At 38.2% G+C, this 15937-nt stretch overlaps 1 protein-coding gene across 8 annotated transcripts in view; it reads left to right on the top strand.

Annotated features, from left to right (window-relative positions):
• Window positions 1–15937, top strand: part of LOC139935382 (uncharacterized) — a 78114-nt gene that overhangs the window by 46485 nt on the left and 15692 nt on the right. For all 8 annotated transcript variants that reach the window (XM_071929931.1, XM_071929932.1, XM_071929936.1 and 5 more), the window contains 16 exons: window positions 147–398; window positions 1162–1416; window positions 1558–1671; window positions 2538–2660; window positions 3611–3733; window positions 3876–4010; window positions 4484–4618; window positions 5342–5467; window positions 7769–7903; window positions 8587–8751; window positions 9531–9686; window positions 10547–10666; window positions 11322–11567; window positions 12144–12401; window positions 14409–14663; window positions 15062–15316. In XM_071929931.1, the coding sequence (XP_071786032.1) occupies window positions 147–398; window positions 1162–1416; window positions 1558–1671; window positions 2538–2660; window positions 3611–3733; window positions 3876–4010; window positions 4484–4618; window positions 5342–5467; window positions 7769–7903; window positions 8587–8751; window positions 9531–9686; window positions 10547–10666; window positions 11322–11567; window positions 12144–12401; window positions 14409–14663; window positions 15062–15316 (2853 nt within the window). The remainder of the gene's footprint in view (window positions 1–146; window positions 399–1161; window positions 1417–1557; window positions 1672–2537; window positions 2661–3610; window positions 3734–3875; window positions 4011–4483; window positions 4619–5341; window positions 5468–7768; window positions 7904–8586; window positions 8752–9530; window positions 9687–10546; window positions 10667–11321; window positions 11568–12143; window positions 12402–14408; window positions 14664–15061; window positions 15317–15937) is intronic.

Here is a 15937-nt window from a genome sequence, read left to right as displayed (position 1 = left end):
TTATCCAGCGCTTTTTTGAAAAAATTCAGAAGTGTACACATATCAAAATTACATTTAAGTAATAAACAAACGCATTATAAACAAGTTAAAATAGCATTTCTGTTAAAAACATTCCGCTCAAGCAGCTGTTGTTTTATTGTTTGCAGTTGACACAGAGCGACCAGTGATTCAATATTGTCCACCAAACATAAACCGAGAAATACCAACTGGAGTTACAAGTGTGATTGTGACATGGACTCAGCCTACTGCCTCAGATAACTCTGGTCAGACACCAACCATGCAGAGTACACACCAATCTGGATCCAGTTTCCGTGTTGGCACTTCTACCGTTATCTACACATTCACTGATGCTGCTGGCAATGATAATACTTGTAGCTTTAATGTCATTGTAGCAAATGGTAAGATTTTTATATAACATACTCAGTGGATTTATTCCAATCTTCTGTGTGTAGCTGGCAGGGAAATTACAGGCTGTTTTTTCTATCATTCACCGATGGTCACTAAAGCCCTTTTCACACAAGAAGTGAAACCAATGATTTCATGACAATTATTCAAACTAAAACACACATTTGATTGGAGAGAATTGACAGTTAATGTCATCTTATTTCATTCCTTCAAGTCAGACCTTTGTACTGCTGTGCATGTTGTGTTTTTGCTAATGGGGTGAATGTCTTGAAAATGTGTAATTCATAAACCCTTTTAGTTGCAAAATCTCTAAGCAATGTCATTGTTGTGTTCATTCACATCCAAAATACAGTGCACCCTGTACAGTTTGCCCCCCCCTTATAGAGATCATTGTAAAGCAATCTTAATGTGTACATGTATGTTAAGAACATGATTTTTCAAGAAATGTAACTACATCATTTAGCTGTTTCTGGTTGTCGACCATTTTTTCTGTAGCTCTCTGAATTGTTTCAGTCAGAGAATTTTATGTCAGAAACCTGTTTTCTGTTCAAAATCGCCAAAACGCCCAGGGGTCGATTTCACAAAGAGTCCTAAGAGATATCAAAAACGTACAGCTAGTCCTAAATTAGGACTAGTAACTCGTCCTAACTCGAGATAAGACTAGTCCTAACTCTTTGTGAAATCCACCCCAGGTAGCTGGAACCCAAGTAAAGACCTTTAGGTCATGTTGCTTATCTTTATCTTGTTTCTTTTCAGTGGATCATACCCCTCCAGAAATTACCTACTGTCCTGCAGACATCACAATGACTACATTGAGAGGTTCAGGCCCAACTGTTGTAACCTGGACAGAACCGACTGCCAATGATAACTCTGGTAACACACCGGTAGTGTCAAGCAATCATAACTCTGGTGACGCCTTTCCTACTACAGTCAGAACTAGTGTCACATACACATTCAGAGATGCAGCAGGAAACAGTATGGACTGCACATTTACAATATCTATAACGGAAGGTAAAGGAAAAACTATTCAACATGCATTGTGAACTCTTTTACCCCTCCCCTAAAGAGGTACTCTAGTTTCGGTACAGTATAGAGATTCCCAACATAAATGACAGTTACATATGTATGTGTTTTTTTTTCTTGTGCTTGTAGTGAACCCCTGTGATACCCAGCAGTGCCAGAATGGTGGAGTATGTGTGGCAGATACCTTGAGTACTATTCGTTGTCTTTGCACATCATGCTACTCGGGACCAAGATGTCAAATTGGTGAGGATTTTAAAAACAAACTTGACCAATATGCAATGATATGTTTAAAGTTCTGATGTGTATATTTCTTGATGTTGTATGATGTTATTATTGTTTTGGGTTTTTTTTTAAGGGGGGGGTGTGGGTTTTTGTAATTTATCTCTCTTTCAGAGAAGCAACATTTGTTTGTGCAAATCAAACATTGTAGTTTTGTGTTTTTGAGTGGGTTTTTTTCTTCAAATTGTGCTGTACTGTTTATGTAAAGACTTCAATACAGCAAGATTATTTAGCATATTAGGGTTCAAGTTTCATTTAAAGCAACTTGGAAGATAAAGGGGAAAGTTTTCTCTCACAGGGTTGGGACTTCCAACAACCATAACAAAATGCCATGAAAATCTGTTTCCAAATTTCATTAACGTTTAAACGAAGCCGACAGTATCAAGAGTTTTGTATAAAATATCATCCCCAAACACTATCCAGGGTGAGTGGTTTACTTTCATTTTGATTGGTCGAATGTGTTTTATTTGAATCCCCTTTAATTTATTCTACATTTTGCTTCCTACCAAAACCACTACATCAGCTGATAAAGGGCAAAGAAAGGAACCTGCACTGTGGTTTTGGAACCATCCAGACTAGACAAAGTTTGTTCTCTTTTATATTTGAAATTGTGTTGACATCTGTTCCTTTTACATGTTGGCTCAAAGTACACACAGAAAAAAAGAGATCTGGCACCAACCATCATGGGTACCAACCATCATGGGTACCCTGCACCATAGGTCCTAAAGGTTGCTAAATGGTTAAAAAGAAGTTATTTAACAGTCTAGGAAAATACAAGTAGATGCACAACCTTTAGCTTTAATAAGCCTTTTTTGTTTATTCTTCCTTAGTTGGTAATGCATGTGCAACAAGTACATGTGGTAATGGTGGCAATTGTATACCAACCCCTGGATCATGCACAGAATATGTATGTCAATGTACTTCATGCTTCACTGGTAGATTCTGCACTGAAGGTAAAAACCCATCATCTTTCTCCAGGCTTCTCTGTCAGTCGTCAGGCCAGCTAGGTCATTTCAATCTAGTTGTGTGGCTCTGGTATTATTATCAATTTAAGTCATTGCTCTTCCACTGTTAAGACTGGGATGGGAGTCTTTAGTCAGCCTGCTTCAGGTGATTAGATCTAAAATCGTCTGGTCCCTGGCACAGAAGCAATGGCCGACAAAATGGGCTTTTCTTTTTGCAACAGTGATTGAGATTTGTTCAATATTGCAATATCTTTGCCTTCACCAGGAGATGTTTTGCACTTGTATTAGGGGTCTGTTGTGGGTGCCATCCAATCTTTCTTTAAGCTCCTTTTTCATTATCCATGTTTTAGCTTTATAAAGAGTTGATTCGTTCCACATTAGCTCTGAGGAAAGTTAATTTGGTGGTTCATGTGATGTGTTACTTATAACAGGCAGTCGATGCTTAACCTTTCCTTGACTGGAAGTAGTTTTTGCTGTCTGCAATATAGGATCCAAGGTATTTGTAAAGATGCCGAGGTTGTAGCAAAGTTGGAGAAGAAAGAATAGTGCTTAGCATCTAATCATTTCATACTCATGAAAAGAATGCATATAATGAGGGAATGACAGGATGTCACCCCTTGCTTTATTTGACTTCAGAATTCAGTAGACCCTTTCACATTTGAATTTCAAGCCCTTGTAAATTTCCCAGCGAGGGGATAGCTTTTTCTAAGGAAATTGCTGCCCTCCTCCACAGATAGGTTGGGCGAGATTACGTTGTGGTGATAATTAGAAGTGCTTGTTTGTTTTGATTTTATTGTTATTTATTTTTTTATAATTTCTTTTTTTTTTTTTTTTTTTTTGGGGGGGGAGGAAATTAGCGTCAAATGTGAGCATAAGCATAAATTGGCTCTGTACTGTGAGGCGGTCTTGACACTATTGTATTTTGTCCTTCTGTTTAGGTGTTGATAGCTGTGCAAACCATCAATGTAACAATGGAGCTGGCTGCACAGTCAATAGTAACAACTGTCTACAGTATATTTGCAACTGTCCACCATGTTATGATGGACAATTCTGTGAAATACGTAAGTAGGCTTTGATTGGTAAGATGCTGGGTGCTGTGTTTGCAAAAACAACTGACTACACTGTGTTGCAATCTAATTACTTTAATTTATTTTTGTTTTGTTTTACAAACTGCTCTCCTTATTTTGCTATCGTATTTTGCAGGTATCAACCCATGTACGAATCATCAATGCCAGAATGGTGCAGTATGTAACCCATTAACAACCAACACTGGTATCTCATGTAATGAGTACAGGTGTGAATGTCCACCATGCTTCATTGGGGAGTTCTGCAATCAACGTATGTTAACTCACATTTATCTCAGTCATCATCTTAGCACTTCCAAAATTTATGTGACTCATGAATTACAAATTTATAATTAGATTTTTGGACGGACTATTTCAACAGTTCTTGCCAGGAGCGAGCAATACTAAGCATGTGCACACACAAAGGGAGCTTTGTTTCTGTTTATGGAAGTGAAAGTACTCCATGGAAACCCAAAGCAATTTACGAAGAAAGTTTAGTTTTTAGCCAAAAGGTTGCGACAACTTTTGTTTTAAAACTTCTTTAATATATAAGTTTGTTAAGCACATGGGACATTAATTGTAATAACAATTTTTTACATTAAGTTTGTGGAAATGATTACGTGATCATGAGTTTTGTATAAAGATTAAAGTTACAAAGCTGTCAGTTATGAACATTTTTTTAATGTAATGACGATTTTACCCCATTCTTTTGTAACCTTTGTATTTTCTTGTATGTTGCACTTACAGCACGTAATCCATGCCAGCCCAATCCTTGTGGTAATAATGGAGGTTGTACTCCCCTGACGTCCGGTACTTCAGCATCATGTTTCTCCTACACATGCCAATGCACTGGATGTTTCACCGGCTATAACTGTCAAATAGGTCATTGTCAGCCATTTATTAACAACATTATTTACAAGCATAAACTCAATGATTTCAGTTGCAAAACTTTAACGTCTGAATAAATATAAATGGCCCTATAGTCCCTTACCTTAGATTTTTTGACAAAAACGGATGCAAATGTGGTATGAATTTTGACATCACAAATTTGCAATGACTAATTCGGATCGGTTGAGATGTGGTTGACTCCTGCGAAACATTCGCAGCGGAAACAGTGCTTTAGCTTTTAAGATCAAGATAAATTTTGCATTTGCAAGAAGTATGAATCAGGCTTCACACTGCACTCAAGCCCACGCAATAAAAAAGTACCAAATGGCTTGAATAAAGGCCTTCATTTTAGACAAATTCCAACATTTTCTTTCATGTTCGCTCATAATGTGAAATGTCATAATTGTTTCATGGTGGTTGTGTTGAAGTCTATTCAAATGGCTTAGATGAATAAGATGAATAAGCACCTATGATTCTTAGAATCTCAGCCACTTAGAATGAAACAACTGTACCTGTTGCCAAAGATGTTTACACTTAGAATGAAACAACTGTACCTGTTGCCAAAGATGTTTACACTTTTCTTGTTATTTTGTACATTGGGAACTTGTCTTGCTATTTCCACTTTAAGAATTTGTCTTTCTACGTATTTATATATTGCATTGAGAACTTTTTGTAGTGCAGACACAGCTAATCATTTACAATTGTTTATTTACACAGCAATAAGTTCACCTTGTGTAAACAATCCCTGTTTAAATGGAGGAACGTGTACAGTGGTCCAAGGAATGTGCACTACACATGAATGTCGTTGCGCCACTGGATATGCTGGAGCCAACTGTAGGAATGGTAAGACATTGATAATCAATCACACAATACTCTAACAAGGAAGGAGCCACCAGGAAGCTGTAATAACAATAATAGTCAGTTTTTATACAGCACTTTTTACACCCAAAGGGCGTTTCAAAGCCCTTCCAAACAGTATTACCCCGGTCACTGGGCCTTAAATCATTCCTTAAAACATCTCAGCTCCCTGGTATTCAGCTTTGTGCAACAAATATGCCCTACTCGGCTGAATCCATCACAAGAATCATCACTGCCTCACAGCTTCCCATTTAACCCTGGGTGGAGAGAAGCTTATGGTTAAGTGTCTTGCTCAGGGACACAAGTGTCACGACTCTTGAACCCTCACTCTCTGCTAATTAATTGGCTTGATGGAATACCAGGCTCGGTGATGTAGTGGAAAGGGATGCCAAGCAACATGCCTAGCAAAGTCGCCACCTAACAAAGTCGCGCCCTAACAAAGTCGCCCCTTCATATACAAACTCGCCCCTCTGTAAGTCACCCTTTTTGTTTGATGGCCAAGCTACAGAAAGAAATAATATGAACTTTTCAGGTGTAAATAAGTATTTGTATTATGCCCCGCCGGCGAAGCTAGCCAAAGGGCAATATAAGTATTTGTATTATGCCCCGCCGGCGAAGCTAGCCAAAGGGCAATATAAGTATTTGTATTATGCCCCGCCGGCGAAGCTAGCCAAAGGGCAATATAAGTATTTCTATTATGCCCCGCCGGCGAAGCTAGCCAAAGGGCAATATAAGTATTTCTATTATGCCCCGCCGGCGAAGCTAGCCAAAGGGCAATATAAGTTATTTGTATTATGCCCCGCCGGCGAAGCTAGCCACAGGGCAATATAAGTATTTGTATTATGCCCCACCGGCGAAGCTAGCCAAAGGGCAATATAAGTATTTGTATTATGCCCCGCCGGCGAAGCTAGCCAAAGGGCAATATAAGTATTTGTATTATGCCCCGCCGGCGAAGCTAGCCAAAGGGCAATATAAGTATTTGTATTATGCCCCGCCGGCGAAGCTAGCCAAAGGGCAATATAAGTATTTCTATTATGCCCCGCCGGCGAAGCTAGCCAAAGGGCAATATAAGTATTTCTATTATGCCCCGCCGGCGAAGCTAGCCAAAGGGCAATATAAGTATTTGTATTATGCCCCGCCGGCGAAGCTAGCCAAAGGGCAATATAAGTTATTTGTATTATGCCCCGCCGGCGAAGCTAGCCACAGGGCAATATAAGTATTTGTATTATGCCCCACCGGCGAAGCTAGCCAAAGGGCAATATAAGTATTTCTATTATGCCCCGCCGGCGAAGCTAGCCAAAGGGCAATATAAGTATTTGTATTATGCCCCGCCGGCGAAGCTAGCCAAAGGGCAATATAAGTATTTGTATTATGCCCCGCCGGCGAAGCTAGCCAAAGGGCAATATAAGTATTTGTATTATGCCCCGCCGGCGAAGCTAGCCAAAGGGCAATATAAGTATTTGTATTATGCCCCGCCGGCGAAGCTAGCCAAAGGGCAATATAAGTATTTGTATTATGCCCCGCCGGCGAAGCTAGCCAAAGGGCAATATAGTGGATGATGCCCCGCCGGCGAAGCTAGCCAAAGGGCAATATAGTGGTTGATGCCCCACCGTCGAAGCTAGCCAAAGGGCAATATAGTGGTTGATGCCCCGCTGGCGAAGCTAGCCAAAGGGCAATATAGTGGTTGATGCCCCGCCGGCGAAGCTAGCCAAAGGGCAATATAGTGGTTGATGCCCCGCCGGCGAAGCTAGCCAAAGGGGAATATAGTGGTTGCCTTATCCTTTTGTGTGTGTGTACATGCGTAATAATTGTCCAAGTGATAACTCCAGAAGGACTTATCATATCAGCTCCAAACTTGGTTTGTGGATTGGTCATGGGACCCACCAGAAGCCTATGGTTTTAAGACCCCCTCAGTTAAATTTTGGGCTAAAACAAAAGAAGTATTGTCTAAGCCATAACTAGAATAGGACTTGGCGTAGCAACTCCTGACTTGGTTTGTGGATTGGTCATGGGATCCCCCAGATTCCTATTGTTTTTGAACCCTCCCCCAGGAAAAATGTCAAGGTGATTATTGCTAGAACAAAAGAAATGTCCGAGCAATAACTCAAAAATGAGATTAAACTCAGCGGGGCATTTGTGTTTTTCAACACACCATTCTTGTTTGTTTTTTGCAAGGGTCTAACAGGTGCATCAAATCCTAAACATTTATTATCCCGATCATGAAATCTCAACGGACGAGAGTCTTTGACACTGATTTATCTTTTCTTTCCATATTTTATTCCATAGTTGTGGGAGTGAATCCAAATCCTTGCAACAGCTTCCCCTGTCAAAATGGTGCAAATTGTTTGACGATGGATGGAACTTACTACGTCTGTCTTTGTCAAGACAACAGCCTTGGAAGAAATTGCGAGGCTACACGAGGTAGTTACTTGTAGTTACATGTAGTTACCTGCCTTCACAGGCTCTAATTTAAGACCAAGTCCTATAATGCGCTACTTGTTTCATTATTTATTTCAGGTACAGTAGCATTAGTGAGATGTGTTTCTATTGGCAATTCTAAGGATGAAACAAGAGCATGCAAAGGAAATGTAGATCAGAATATTGATCAAACTCTGCAAAAATAAAGGCCACTTGCTCTGGTGAAACACGATGGTAAATCATTGCTATTGAGGATTGTACATGTAGGATCATGGATGTGTAAGCAACCATGCATCATTATCTTGATTTGCTTTTTTATGGGACACAGATATCTTTCTGGTAAACCTTTTACCTGTTGTCGATTAGAGCAAAGTGATAAGACAGGATGCAATATACAGGCATGCAACTTCTCCTCGGCTGATTTCCTCTTTTTTTAATCTCAGTTTTACCATTTAAAATTTAAAAATACTATACAAAATCATTGACATTTTATAATTTTCTCTTTTTTGGTGAAGTTACAGTTGCATGCCTGAATATAGGATATCAGAGACGGATTGTGTTTCCAAAGACCAAACAGCAGAAACTTTTGCTGAAGGAAAACCAGTCACATAGAACCAAATGCTCGTCTTTCTGCTTGATTGCCAAAATATTCTGTATTCATTGGTTTTCTTGTGTTACACCCTCAGGTTTGATTGGACAAATCAATGCATGTGCAACATTCCCCTGTAGAAATGGAGCAACATGCCTGAATAGCTACCACAGTAATAGCAATGTGGTCAGCGGAACCAGCCAGACCTACTCCTGTATCTGTGCTAATGGCTTCACCGGCACCAACTGTGCACAACGGAGTGGTAAAAGAGTGAATTCACATTATGAATCTTATTAAAAGGGAGATAATTTAACTATTATTTAACACAGACTGCAGTTTAATTAATAATGATGACACAAAAAATTGTGACTTCTTATAAAGCGAGCATTTCCTTCACTCAGTGATGCTCAAGGCACTTTAACATACCAGATTTTCCTGCAAGGTGTGGGACTATGTTTGACTCCTTTTACATTCATGTAGCACCAGCTTATGGTTTACATAGTGCTATGGCACAATATGCTACCAAACAAATCAGGAACACTCCAGGGTGAACCCCTTCTCTTTTTCAAGTGCACTGGATACTTTTAGGTGCGTTAAACCACTCACTGGACCAATGGCTTTACGTTCCATCCGAAGAACGAATCATCATGAATAAGTGTCTTAGTGAAGGGCACAGGTGTCACAGCAAGGACTGGAACCCACACTCTGCTGATCAGAAACACCAGAATTTGAATCAAACAAACCGCGGCTGAACTTAGAGCAGTTTGGTCCTAGCTAGCTTGCATGTTAGACCTTTATCACGGTGCGGCCATCTTAAATTTCTCCCACTGATATCAATGTTAAATTAATTTATTTCCCTCCAAGTGTTCTGTAACTTACATGTAGTAAGTAAGCATGTGACTAACCTTTAACACCTGGAAGTCAGGTTAATAGCAAGTAAGCAGTTTATACACCACAGACATTCTGTGGTTACTTGTTACTTCTGGACGCACAGCTTCAAATTTTAACTTGACGGTTTTACTTAATGCACTTTTTTTGCAGCTGAGTTTACACAACTTAACATCTGCCAGTTGGGTTCCAAGCCTGCTTGCACCAGAGGAGCAGGCTGCTTCAACTTATACCATAACTTTGATCAAGACATTGATTACTACTGTCAATGCCCCACAGGATGGACAGGTCACAACTGTGAAATGGAAGGTAAGTACCAACAATTCATATTGAAATCCCAGGACTATCGCAGGAATCACACATCTATAAGGTGCTACATAATTGGCTCTCAGAATAACCTATCTTTCTGAAAGTTTATACATATTTAGCGCCTAGAGTACTTTGTTTGATAGATGCGTGTGCTATATAAGACTTCAATATGATTATTATTATTATCTTGTTTTCAGAGTGTTTTTCTCACAGATTGTGTTTGTTTAATTACTTGTTTCAAGCCCACTGATAAATAAAATGTATACCAATTCTCAAAATAAATATTTCTTACCGAGGCGTTGTCAAAGTCACTGTAGTTTCATTTAGAGACCCTACCAATCTTTGCTTTTGTTATTTTGTATCTTTTGTTTGCTTCGTTGACTAATTTATGAATTGATAATATTTTTGTTAAGCGGTCTGTAATAGACATTAAACTCTTACAGATTAATCCAACAATAGAGACATGCAGGTCTTTGAATTTACTCAAGATTATTTGACTCAAGCTTACTAGCCTCGCTGTGATTGGATGGTTGAACAGATGCATATTGGTTGTTTTTTGATGTACAAATCATCCACTGTTGGCTCTGGACGGTTGTCAAGAAGCATCCTAAGATTCTCCAGAGCTTCTTTACTTTAAGTGTCAGACAAAAAGACACCCGAATTTTGAGTAACAAATTTACTTTAATGGATTAATTTGTCTTTTTTTTCTTTCTCTCATACAATCAATAACACTGTTATTAGAAACCCCAAACAAGACTATGTATGAAAGCATGTAACATCTGTGTAGACATTTGTTTTCGCATTGTTATTTTTTGTCTTTGTTTAGTACATAGTGGTTGTTTTGTTTGTTTTAATTGCAGTACCTAACTCATGTTCCAGTTCACCATGTTTGAATGGTGGCACCTGCCAGGCAGCCAGTAACTCATTCTTCTGTAACTGCCAAACTGGATACTTTGGAAACACTTGTGAAAATTCTCAAGGTTTGTTATTAATTAGCACATGATATTCTAATGGTCTTGAAATGTCTCACCCTTCTGCAAATGAGGGAATTTATAAGTTTTTGCTGAAACTCGTTATTTACGACTTACTTTCTGCTTTGTTTAAGGGCTAGATTTGATCTTCTGTAATGATCCAATTACTATTTGTAGTAAACTTAAACATAAAACTTTGTGTAGACATTTGATGAAGTTATATGTAACTAAGTTTACTATTTCAAAGTTTGTAGTGTGAATATGGCCATGTTATCAAATAACCAACAAGAATCCATTAGATTTCCATTGATGACTTCAATGAAAATCATAATTCTCACAAAATGTTTGTGTAGTCCTCCTGAACTTTGGTGTATTTAAATTTGCAAAACATGAACAGACAGAAAGCTGTCCACCAAATATTTGTTGTTAGATTCGTCTTTATGAACCAGGGTGTAATATATTCCATCGCGCATATGAAGAAGTCTTACTGATTCAAAATATTTACTCTGTTGTTGAAAAAAATGTTGAACTACATGTATAACTACATCAGAAAAGCACATTTTCTAAGCAGGGCGCAAAGAGATGCAGTTTACGAGCATAAAACGCAGTAATGCACCACAAACTTTGATCATGGCATTGTCTGTAATATTTGTTTTATTTGCAGTTGATAATCAAGCGCCAATTATTTCAAACTGCCCATCTGCAATCAGTCAGACAGCCCAAGGCAGCGGTGGTGTGAATGTGTTCTGGAATGTACCTTCAGCCACGGATAACAGTGGATTCACCCAAATCAACTACCAGTCTCATGTTCCAGGAGCGTTTTTCTCCCCTGGCACCACTCTGGTCACATACGTCATCGAGGATAACTCACAAAACTATGCCATGTGTCAGTTCATTGTAACTGTATCATGTGAGTACTTGAAGATTGCAATGTTTTGACTGGTACCCTGAAACTGCCCTGAAAGCTACACAGCACATAAACTTCTTAAGATCATCAAAGTTTTTGCTTAGCACAATGGCTTATGGACCATTGGGCCATGTTGTGTATATTAGTTGTGACTTGTACCTGAATGTTTTGATAAAGCCATCTCTCTCAATGTGTTTTATAATAATAATAATAATAATAATAATAATAATAGCTAACTCTTATGGAGCGCATTTCATAACTAAATGAAATGCCAATGCGCTTTACAAAAAAAAAAAAAAAAGGCAAACAAAATTAAGCAACCAATTAACAATAAATACACCAACAATAAGCAAACAAAAGGATTAAACTGAACAGTAGGCAATAGAAAACAAATGTGATTTAAGCAGAGTTTTGAATTGTTCTATGCTCTGTGGAGAGTGGATGTAGCCGGGAAGATTTTAATGTAAACTGTATCCAGACTGATGCCTTGCTAACTTGTGCTTAATAAGTATAAGTTTCGCAAGATGCTGATTTAAACAGAGAGAATTATACGTACCTTTGTGATCATTTTTGTTACAGCTATTTCAACAGACACCACAGCACCATTTATATCTGGTTGTCCATTTGGTCCAACTGTGAATGCTCCAACTGGATCGTCATCAGCCATAGTTACCTGGTCAGAGCCCACAGCTACTGATAATTCAGGCCAACAACCTACACTCTCTAGGACCCATACTCCTGGCTCTTCATTCACTGTGGGTTATACAGCTGTTGTCTACACATTCCGAGATGCAACTGGGAATCAAGCGTCATGTACATTCTTGGTCCATGTTACAGGTATGCAATCATTCCCTTGTATCACCTGGTTCAGTTTATAATTTAAGTAATTATCTTGGTAGCTTTAATGGAACACTCTCCCTTAATACCACATCAAGAATGCTAACAATATTCACATTTTCAAGAAACTCCTCAAATGTTTTCTGTTCCTTCAAGTGTATTGTAATTAATTTCATCCAACTGTCTTGAGCGCCTTTGAACAACTTTGGTTGATTTTGGCGCTATATAATTTCCCTCTGATTGATTGATTGTGATAGCTATTTTCACAAATTTTCAACCCCATCAAAGCCCCTTTACAATCGGAAATATTAATAAATGCGAACCTTCCACAAGAGCAAATTATTGTAATTTCCTTTGAAAACATGACTGAAACTGATTCTGAAAGTGCCTGTATTTGAGAAATTGTTAAGAGATTTGCAATGTTTTTGTTGAATTGAGGTTTCGTTTGTAATCTTTATATTGCAAGTTAAAGCCATTGGACCCTTTCGGTAAACAGTGTTGTCCAAGGCCCACACTTTGTGTACCACAACTTCTATATCAAATGTCAAACCTATGAAAATTTAGGCTCAATCGGTCATCAGAGTCGGGAGAAAACAACGGAAAAACCCACCCTTGTTTCCGCGCGTTTCGCCGTGTCACGACATGTGTTTAAAATAAATCCGTACCTCTCGTTAACGAGAATTTATATTGTTTTGCTGTTTTCTCAAAAAGTAAAGCATTTCATGGAATAATATTTCAAGAGAAGTCTTTCACCATTGCCTTCTGTAAACCCTGTAAGTTATTTGTAAATCTGTAAACTTTTATTTTTTTTTCTGAACCGAAAGGGTCCAATGGCTTTAAGAACTCTTTTAGGACTACGTACAAGTCTATGGTTTTACAACTTAGTAATTAGGATAATACCCCTTACTTCATTGCCTTTTATTTTTTTTCATGACGTTTATGTCAATTATTTTGTTAAACTACAACACTTAACACTCCTAAATACTCATATCTTGTGATCCCCACAGATAAAGCTATGTCAGTATAAAATATAATTAACATCAACAGTAGGGAAGACCAGGGCCCAATTTCATAGAGCTGCTAAGCACAAAAATTTGCTTAGCATGAAATTGTTGCCTTGATTACCAAACAAATTTCCATATGGTTTTCAGGATAAGCAAACAATGGCTGAACACCAGTAATAAGCGATATGCAAGAAATGGAAATTTGGTTGGTAATCCTTTTTTTTTTTCAAGGAAGAAATTTTATGCTAAGCAAATTTTCGTGCTTAGCAGCTCTATGAAATTGGGCCCTGGTCTGGTTAATTAGACCACAGCAATAAGTGATCTTAGTAAAGGCATTGATGTTAAAGTTATTCCTTTGTCTGTACCTTTATCGTGACTGTTAGACGTAAAAAAAAAAATTTCCTCTTTACTATTTTATTTATTTTCTGCAAAGCAGAGCCTTTGTAATGCCAACATCTGTCCATCTGGCGGTCCAGCCACATTCAGCGTCTTAGTATGAGGCTTCGACATTTAAGTGTTGAGTTGTTTTATGGAATCTAAAGTCCTAAAGTAACAGTCATCTTTTGTGGTTCTCAACCATGTTTTTAAAGGTTTTTCAGTTTTTTGGGGAATTACAAAATGCCTCCTCGATTTAAAAAGCCAGAGTGAATGATGAAGTTTTAAAACTGACTTCAAACTTGACTAATAACCAGGCAACATACAAGCACAGTGGTCAAGTGCATACTTGTTGTTAATGTTCCCCTGCCCTTAATGTTGATCAAATTATTGTTTTTTCTATTAGTAATTGGTTTTCCGATTGGGCGATCGCCAGCTCGCCATGACAACTTCACTATTCCAATTTAGTTTATTACTTTAAACACATGATTGTTTTTTGTTTTATATACTGTGTGTGTGTTTTGGATATGCTGAGTTTATATTTTCCTCGTTTTTTCCCCACTTTTTTTAATGAGAATTTAAGATGACGCATTTTTCATGTCTAAAAGTGCTTAAATTATTTTGTTAGGTACGCAAGCAGATCAAGTAAATGTTGCTGGTTGCCAAACTGAGGGAATAACTGTGACAGCAACCTCAGGGACTACCAGCAGTGTACAATGGACTGAACCTACAGCAACAGACAGCTTTGGACAAAGAGTTTTACCGACCAAGACTCATTCGCCTGGGCAGTCGTTTGTTATTGGTCAATCTACTCAAGTTACCTACACATTTGTAGCAAACTCTGGTGCCCAGGCTACCTGCTCCTTCTTCGTTACTGTCACTAGTAAGAACATGTCTATTTCAGATCATATTAAAACATTGTAACAAAAGAAAGGTACATTTTTGGGGTTCAGTTGAATAGTTTGAGGCATTTAAGTTCTCAGGCTTTTTCCTGGTTTAAGGATGTTCTCATAATCTCCTTGGTCCTTTAAACATCCTAAAAAGAATGTCCAAATCAGCAAAGGGAGAAAAAAGTAGTTTTCATTTTCTTCAAACTTGTAGATCATCAGAGGATTTGTATTTCATCAACTTAAATGATTAAGAAATAATTTATCTTAAAATACACATAAGTTTGTAACAGTTTATCCACAATCATTACATGCATGTCATTTGATTCTCATTAAAATGAACATGACATTCACTTAATTCCCTATCTAAAAGTACTTTATTTTTTATTACCAGGGACACAAACAGGTCAAGTAAATGTTGCTGGTTGCCCAACTGAGGGAATAACTGTGACAGCAACCTCAGGGACTACCAGCGTTGTACAATGGACTGAGCCTACAGCAACAGACAGCTTTGGACAAACAGTTTTACCGACCAAGACTCATTCACCTGGGCAGTCGTTTGTTATTGGTCAATCTACTCAAGTTACCTACACATTTGTAGCAAACTCTGGTGCCCAGGCTACCTGCTCCTTCTTCGTCACTGTCACTAGTAAGAACATGTCTATTTCAGATCATATTAAAACATTGTAACAAAAGAAAGGGTACATTTTTGGGGTTCAGTTGAATAGTTTGAGGCATTTAAGTTCTCAGGCTTTTTCCTGGTTTAAGGATGTTCTCATAATCTTCTTGGTCTTTTAAACATCCTAAAAAGAATGTCCAAATCAGCAAAGGGAGAAAAAAGTAGTTTTTCAATTTTCGACGGCTTTGGACAAAGAATTACTCAAGTCATTAGGACTCATTTTCCTGGGGAGTCATTTGTTATTGGTCAACCTACTCAAGTTACCTACACATTTGTAGCAAACTCTGGTGCCCAGGCTAGCTGCACCTTCACCGTTACTGTCACTAGTAAGAACACTTCTATTTCAGATCATTCTAAATCTTAAAGGGTACATCCTAAAACTTAAGAGGGGGCAAAACCTTTGGGTTCAGTTATTTATTTTTAAGGCAATTGGTTTCTCAAGCTTTTGCATGATTTAATGATTTTCTCAAAATCTCCTTGATCCTTCAAATCTTCTTGAACATGTTGAAATCAACAAAGGAAGAAATAAATAGTCCACAGTTTCTCCAAACATGCAGTGCTGTATTGTTGGTGATGCACAGAGTCTGTAAA

The sequence above is a fragment of the Asterias amurensis genome, chromosome 3 (genome assembly GCF_032118995.1).
Source record: "Asterias amurensis chromosome 3, ASM3211899v1".
Classification (NCBI taxonomy): domain Eukaryota; kingdom Metazoa; phylum Echinodermata; class Asteroidea; order Forcipulatida; family Asteriidae; genus Asterias; species Asterias amurensis.
This window is presented reverse-complemented; position numbering and strand designations above follow the sequence as displayed.